The sequence below is a fragment of the Teleopsis dalmanni genome, unplaced genomic scaffold (genome assembly GCF_002237135.1).
Source record: "Teleopsis dalmanni isolate 2A unplaced genomic scaffold, ASM223713v2 unscaffolded_contig_2136, whole genome shotgun sequence".
NCBI lineage: Eukaryota > Metazoa > Arthropoda > Insecta > Diptera > Diopsidae > Teleopsis > Teleopsis dalmanni.
Genome location: NW_024033518.1, coordinates 1 through 7,626, shown reverse-complemented (window position 1 = coordinate 7,626; position 7,626 = coordinate 1). Strand labels below are relative to the sequence as shown.

The following is a 7,626-nucleotide window of genomic DNA, read 5'->3' as shown; positions in this document are numbered from 1 at the left end:
TAATGTATAGTAGGTATATGTTATTAAGCATTATGTTCACAACTTTCTCTTTTATTTTAAAACAGAAAGGATTAGCAAAGTATTGATGTTTTCAATGGAGGCCCCGTCATCCTGGAAGTTTATCAATAACGGGTATAGAATTTTTGAGAACTTGCCTATTAACAACACCTTCGTATTTCTGATAGCCATCCTCGCCGTTACTGCCAGCGTTATACAAAATCTAATTATATAAAAAATATTTATATTAGTATATATTTTTTATTGTTTTTATTTTTAGTTTATTATTAGTGTTGATTATTAGCTATTAGTTAAAATAAAACTTACTGAAAATTTGAATTAAACATTGCCTTATACCTGTTCTATTTGGAATATGGTTATTTAGTGTTCAAACTCGTTCTGAAGCCCCCCGTTATCTTCTTACAACCGACATACGGACAATTTTTTTAACAGTCCTCTTCTCAAAATTTTTTCTTTTCTAAAATAGGAATTCAGTTTAATTTTATTCTTTATTTAAATATATTTACTGCCTGTACTTACCAAAGTTCTGCATTTCTTTGGTTTCTAGTAATCACTGAATATTTTATGATTTTGAATAATTTGTAATTTTTTATAAATCATTGCATGTTCTTTTCTATATTATTATTTTGAATTATTTTCTTTAAACTATACAAAATTTATGTCAGCTGTTTTCAATTAAAATGTAAACAAACAAAAGCTCTAAAACTAGATCTTTTTGACTCATAAAAGCTCTTTCCCATTCCTTAAGTATCTCGTGATAATGTAAACGACCAAAAGCTCAATGTTACTATATGGCTTACTAAGTAGTATAATTCGCACACATCCTAAATATTAAAATAGACTTATTATGCATAGTAAATAACATAAGTTTAAGTTAATTTGAAGAGTATGATATTTATTAGAGAAATTACTCTCATTCTATTTCATCACCTAACTACAAACATTTATATTGCATTATTTTATCATTATAGTACTATGGGACCCAACGTGTGGTTTACTACACGCCTTTTCTCGCCGGCGTCTGGTGGCAAGTAACTGTTACTAAGGCGTCGGCAAAAATTATGAAAGTTATATTTTGACTTTTGTGAACACATGTTATACAAATATATTAGTTTTTATTTTTTAATTTTCATTTAATTAAAAAAAGCATTTTTTGGGTACTTTTTATTTCGGACCAGGTAAACTCATGAACAGATAAAAACTGTTCGAAATATGTATTTTTTTATTATTATGATATCAAACTAAGTAACAAAAATAGAAAACATTGAATTAATTACTTTTTAATATTTTTAAATAATTTCAAAAGTACGGAGGTACGTTACACCGCACGGAGGTACGAAATGGGTTATTCTTGCAGCCAGTTTGCGGTGAAAATGGTCTTCTTATAGACGTGTATGTTGGAGGGCCTTGTTCCTGACATGACAGTCGAGTTTTGCGTAGATAACACCTGTATAATACAGTATAATTTCCAAACAAATTTCCCAGCGATTCTTTTCTTTTAAAAGATTCTGCATATCTGCGGTTTTGCATGTAATGCATTCGTAGGCAAGGATTGTCATAGAAGACACTTTTGATCGTATGATAACAAGGTTTCGTTGACTGTTTTATTTTATGAAACAACAAAGAACACCCTCAATAACACATTTAATTATGTGCACATTCATTCAGAATGAGTATACTGGATAACAGACGGAATTTATTTAAGCGATATATAATTGATACTAGTGTCATAACGAATCATGATTAACAGCGAAAAACTTCATATTGATTCATTTACAAATAAGTTGTAATGAATTGCAAAGAATAAAGAAGAATAAATCATATTATGGCCGTGTGCGAGTTAGGCTAATATGGCGTATACATTGGCCGAAAATGGCTCATTTTGGTCAAAAATCGAAAATGAGTAGCGAATGGCTCATTCTTGCATATAAAATTTCAAGCGCGAAAATGAGCAATTTTCTCACATTCTGTATGAAAGACGTTCGAATGCATTCCACATATGTTCCAAATGCAAAGGAATCCATTGAACATACCTGTTTTATTCAGTTAGTTTACTGATAACTTTTATTCACGACTGCTTTATTATTTCTCAAAAACACATGTCGCCTTTTCGCGTGTGCTTAAAGGCGACGACACAATACAAAAATGACAAATAAATTAAAGGCCATGATACAATAAATCTTAATTCTAAACATATCGCCGCCTTTGGTGGCTCCAGCAGACATCAACATTCAGATGGAATAGGTGCCAATTTATGGATTGCTCGGCGAACCTCTCCATTCTTTGTTTTTACATCAGCAACTCGAACCCAACCTTTAGCATCTCTTGTCACTTTCAGCACTCTCCCAATAAGCCATTGCTTAGAAGGCAAATTTTCTTCTGCAACTAACACCATATCACCTTCATTAAGGTTCTTCTGCTTCTTAGTCCATTTGACTTTCTGTTGAAGTTCATGAAGATACTCCGCCGACCACCTTCTCCAAAAATGTTGTTGTATGGCCGAAATTCGTAGCCATCTATCTTTATGAGACCATTCTTCGCTATCCACAGTAGGTTCCACAATTCCAACCAACGGACCACCTGTTAAGAAATGTGGCGGTGTAAGAACGCTTTCATCATTTGGGTCGTTAGACAAGGTTGTCAAAGGTCTTGAATTTAAAACTGCCTCTACTTCCGCAACCACTGTTGCCAGCTCTTCAAATGTAAGATGCGATTGACCCAATATTCTAGCCAAATGATATTTTGCTGATTTTACAGCCGCTTCCCATAGTCCACCAAAGTGGGGGATCTGGGTGGTATATGATGAAATTCAATACTATTGGCAGTACAATATTTTGAAATCTTGCCCTGTACTTGTTGATCAAAAAACTTGCATTTCATTTCCTCGAGCTCTTTACGAGTACCCACAAAATTAGTGGCATTGTCGCAAAATAATTTTAAGCATAAGCCGCGTCGAGCTACAAATCTTTTTAATGAAGCCAGGAAAGCCTTTGCAGTCAAATCAGAGACCACCTTCATATGCACAGCTTTTGTGGCAAAACAAATAAAAACAGCAATATAGCTTTTTGTTGTTCTGTACCCACGAAGTAGATACGTTGTTGTAATAGGGCCGCAAAAGTCCACTCCAGTCACAGTGAATGGCCTCGCTACGGTGACTCTAGAAGAGGGTAAATCGCCCATAATCTGATTACTCAATTTTGGATGGCATCTAAAGCATTGTAGACAACTACCAGTAATTTTGCGTATTACTCCTCTAGCATGAAATATCCAAAATCGCTGCCTAACTATAGCCATAAGCGCTTGCGTACCAGCATGCAAATATTTGAAATGAAGAAATCGTACAAAACTGCAAACTATTTCTGAGTTATTCGGTAACAAAATTTGATGTTTAGCATCATATGGTAATGCAGCCTTCGCTAATCTCCCACCAACACGTAGTAGCGGAACACCATAAGTATCTTCTACAAAAATGCTCAGATTTTTATATTTACTGTTTGCTGGCAATTCTCTATTCTTCAATAGCAGCTCAATTTCTTCTTTGAAATAATGTTGTTGCACACAGTAGAATATACGCACTAGTGCTTCATCTAATCTTTCCGTCATAGACTTAACGCTTCTTCGGAAGTCAAGAAGATTGGCAAAAATTCTTTGTAATTTTTCAAAATCGCTGAAGGTTTCAACCCACGTCACAAAAGAAGATTTCGAGTTATCCTCAGAGCATGCGTCATAAGGTATTTTTTTTTTCAAATTATTAACAGTCATTATCGTACTATTACGACTCCTTTCTTGGTCAGCATTAGTATTCTTTCTAGACTTATTTGGTGGCCACTCACAACAATCTCTCTTCAAGAAAGAAGGACCTGCAAACCAAATAGAATTAGATAGTTCATCTACATACGCACCTCTTGATATTATATCCGCTGGGTTAGACTTTGAAGGAACATGCCGCCAAATACACGTTTATGTCTGCTCTTGAATCAATGATACCCGGTTGGCAACAAATGTGTTCTAATTTGATGGGTGCTCGCTCAGCCAATCTAGCACAATTTCGGAATCCACCCATAAATAGGTCGCGTCAATAGAAATTGGAAAATTGGATTTGGTTTTTGTCACTAGTTTCGACAGCAATTCCGCAGCCAAAAGTTCCAATTTTGGTAAAGATAAAGTTTTTAATGGCGCTACTCTGGATTTAGCACTCCACAACTGCATTGTAACGTCGTTGTCCACACATATTGAGCGAATATAAATACAACACCCGAAAGCTCTTTTTGATGCATCAGCAAATCCATGCATTTCAACTCTAGCAACTCGTTTTTCTGCCAAAACAAATCGAGGCACACTTATTTTCTTGACGTCTTTTAGATTTTCGCGGAATTCTATCCATTGACTATGTAAATTCATTGGTAGGGTTTCATCCCAATTAGCCTTCAATTTCCACAAATCTTGCATGAAAATCTTCGCCTTTACGATTAATGGGTTAATAAGCCCAAGGGGATCAAACAACTTAGATAGTTCCGACAACACTATTCTTTTTGTCACCGCTTTCGAGCTATCAAAATCTGGCCAAACGTATCGAAACGTATCTCCCACTGGAGCCCAGATGATACCAAGAGTTTTTATTATTTCCTCATTATTCATCCGAAGAGTCTTTTCTTTATCAGCTTCAGGCACGAAATTAAGAAATTTTTCACTATTTGAAAACCACTTCCTTAACTTAAATTTTGCTGAGTTCATTATTGCTGATACTTGATTATATATTTCAAAAATTTCATCTTCATCGTTTGATCCACTGATCAAATCATCCATATAAAAATCAGATAACACCTTTCTCGATCCAATCGGATATTTATCGATATGATCTTCACTTAACTGTTTTAAGCATCTTGTAGCTAAATAGGGGGCAGATGTTGTACCATAAGTAATGGTTCGCAAGCGATAGGCCTTTATGTTTTCATCTGAGGAAGACCTCCACAAAATCGTTTGATAATTCGCATCATCATCAGTCACCCATGCTTGGCGATACATTTTTGTTACATCTGCCGTAATTGCATATTTGTAACATCTAAATCGCAGTATTATATGTAGATAACAGATCATCTTGAACCAGTGGTCCTTTCATCATTACCTCATTTAATGACAAGCCACTGTCAGTTTTACAGCTACAATCGAACACAACTCGAAGTTTCGTACTCGTGGAATCTGGTCGTAGCACATACTGATGCGGTGCAAAATATTTTATCTTATTCATATCAGCTTCTTCAACGATCGTCATGTGACCTAAAGAGAGGTACTCATCCATAAATGCGTTGTAAGCGTCTCGTGTAGAGCGATCTCTACTCAACCTACGCTCTAGTGACAGCAACCGTCGTTTTGCAGCATTATAGGAACCACCCAAATCACTTACTGTTGTTTTAAATGGAATTTTCGTAATAAATCGGCCAGATGTATCTCTACGAATTGATTCACGGAAAATTTTCTCGCATTCCTCTTCTTCTTCGGTTAAAAAATTTGATTTAGTTGAAATCTGTTCTATTTTCCAGAATTTTTCAACCAATTGACTCAAGTTTTCATTCTCATTATGGTTGTGATTGACCAGCATATTATTTATTTTATGACTAGGCGCTAAACATTCTTCTGCTTTGCCTGCAACTATCCACCCTAGTATGGATTTCTGTAGGGTTGGCAACCTTTCATTAAGATAAATTCGTCCAATCGACAACAAATCGAAGAAAATTTCCGCACCAATTAAAATATCTATACGCGCTGGCTTATTGAACATTGGATCAGCCATTTGAATATTTTTTGGTAAATTCCAGTCCGCAACATCGACATAACGATTAGGTTTGGAGCTTGTTATTTTCGGTAAAACATAAAATTGCAGACTGACTTCGAATTCATTTATTTTTGATTTGATGGTAGCCACAGTTTTTGTTTTAAAGCTAGTTACAACGTCTCCAACACAGCTAGCATCTAATTTACAAGACGTTTTTTTTAATAACAGTTTTTGAGTAACTTTCTCACACATCAAATTTACTTGAGAGCCAGAATCTAATATGGCTCGCATTTGGTGATATTTGCCAAACTTGTCCGCTACCATTACTACTGCTGTTGCCAAAAAAACCTCGTTTTCAGTCATTACGTTCATAACTGATGACTGAGCTGTCTCCTGTGTTGACGTAGATGGCCAATTTTTGCATCTTTGTTCATTTGGCTCCAAGATATAATCTTTATGTAAAAGTTGATGATGAGATAAATTACATTTCGAGCATTTAACAGCAGAGCATTCTTTTTGAAGGTGTCCCCTTTTCAAACATGTAAAACATACCTTTATTCTCCGTGCTACGATAAAGCGTTCTTTTAAAGAAAGCTTTCTAAACTTGTAGTTGCGGTTATTTCTATACTCTTTTTGATAGTTTACAGCCTTTGAATTCACTTGATTAACTTTATGTTCCCTTGCCTCAAGGTTCTCACATCGCCTCGTCAAAACTGCTGAACATTCATTCCAAGTTGACAGCTTCCTGTAATCCACTGATTCTTCCCATTTGACCTGTGAATCGTCGTCCACTCTTTCCATCACCAAATGAATTAACATGGCATTCGCTATATCTTTGTAATCACCTAATGATAGCATTGCATTCAAATGTGCATTCGCTGCATTTAATACATTTCTTAAATGAACTGCAGATGGTTTTGTTAATTTTGGGACAGCAAAGAGGGCTGTAATATGTTCCTCGAACATCAACGCCTTTTTATCGAAGCATTCCTTCAATCGATCGAGTGCTTTGGGGTAATTGTCCTCTGTGACATCAAAATCGTCAATAGCTGCCAGCGGCTTAGAGCCCAAGTGCTCTTTAAGTATCAAAAATCGTTCGCAGTCATCAAGCATTTCATCCTGGTTGATTAATTTATTAAACAAGGCTATAAATTTCGGAAATTCGCTATACTTCCCTTCAAATTTCGGTAATTTTACTTCCCGATGACTTCTTGGGCCCGGCAATAACGATGTTGTATTCGTTGCATTGACATCTACCAGTGATAACTTTCTTTTTTTTAGTAAACTCATTATTTTTGCTTTCGTGGCCACAAATGCATCTTCAACTTCTGCTGTAATTGCTTCGCTTGAAGAAGTATCTGCACCTTGGTTTAGTTTATCGATATCTGCTTGCACACTCAGAAACTGTTTGAAGTAATTTTCTGTCAAACTAAGCCTGCAGTTAAGTTCTTCTGTTGACAAACTTGACCCTTTTTTCAAAATCATTGATTTTATGCGAGTGATGCTGCCTTTGGTGCTGCCTCTCAACGCCTTCAATTCCGTCAGTTTCTTAGACCCTTTCTGCACGCCTTCTTGCTCCCCGTCGCTGAGTTCGTGAATTTCTGAGTCTAACGTTTTGCAATTATATTTTTTTTTCTGGATCACTATCCCTTTTCTGGATCACTATCCCTTTTATGGATCACTATCCCGGGTTTCGGCACCAATGTTTTATTCAGTTAGTTTACTGATAACTTTTATTCACGACTGCTTTATTATTTCTCAAAAACACATGTCGCCTTTTCGCGTGTGCTTAAAGGCGACGACACAATACAAAAATGACAAATAAATTAAAGGCC

General features: G+C 35.7%; 4 protein-coding genes across 4 annotated transcripts; all 4 read right to left on the bottom strand.

The window, feature by feature from the left end:
• Nucleotides 1–106: 106 nt before the first annotated feature.
• LOC119664534 lies at nt 107–3,780 on the bottom strand. The gene is made up of 3 exons (XM_038074005.1): nt 2,872–3,780; nt 2,291–2,806; nt 107–220 (listed from the first exon to the last, which is right to left on the bottom strand). Exons 1-3 carry the CDS (start codon nt 3,778–3,780, stop codon nt 107–109), a joined length of 1,539 nt encoding a protein of 512 aa, XP_037929933.1.
• Nucleotides 3,781–4,026: 246 nt separating this feature from the next.
• LOC119664533 lies at nt 4,027–5,043 on the bottom strand. The gene has a single exon (XM_038074004.1). It carries the CDS (start codon nt 5,041–5,043, stop codon nt 4,027–4,029), a length of 1,017 nt encoding a protein of 338 aa, XP_037929932.1.
• Nucleotides 5,044–5,080: 37 nt separating this feature from the next.
• LOC119664532 lies at nt 5,081–5,809 on the bottom strand. Its single transcript, XM_038074003.1, has one exon. It carries the CDS (start codon nt 5,807–5,809, stop codon nt 5,081–5,083), a length of 729 nt encoding a protein of 242 aa, XP_037929931.1.
• A 152-nt stretch (nt 5,810–5,961) lies between these two features.
• LOC119664535 lies at nt 5,962–7,276 on the bottom strand. Its single transcript, XM_038074007.1, has 3 exons — nt 6,756–7,276; nt 6,053–6,686; nt 5,962–5,988 (listed from the first exon to the last, which is right to left on the bottom strand). Exons 1-3 carry the CDS (start codon nt 7,274–7,276, stop codon nt 5,962–5,964), a joined length of 1,182 nt encoding a protein of 393 aa, XP_037929935.1.
• Between the last annotated feature and the right edge of the window lie 350 nt (nt 7,277–7,626).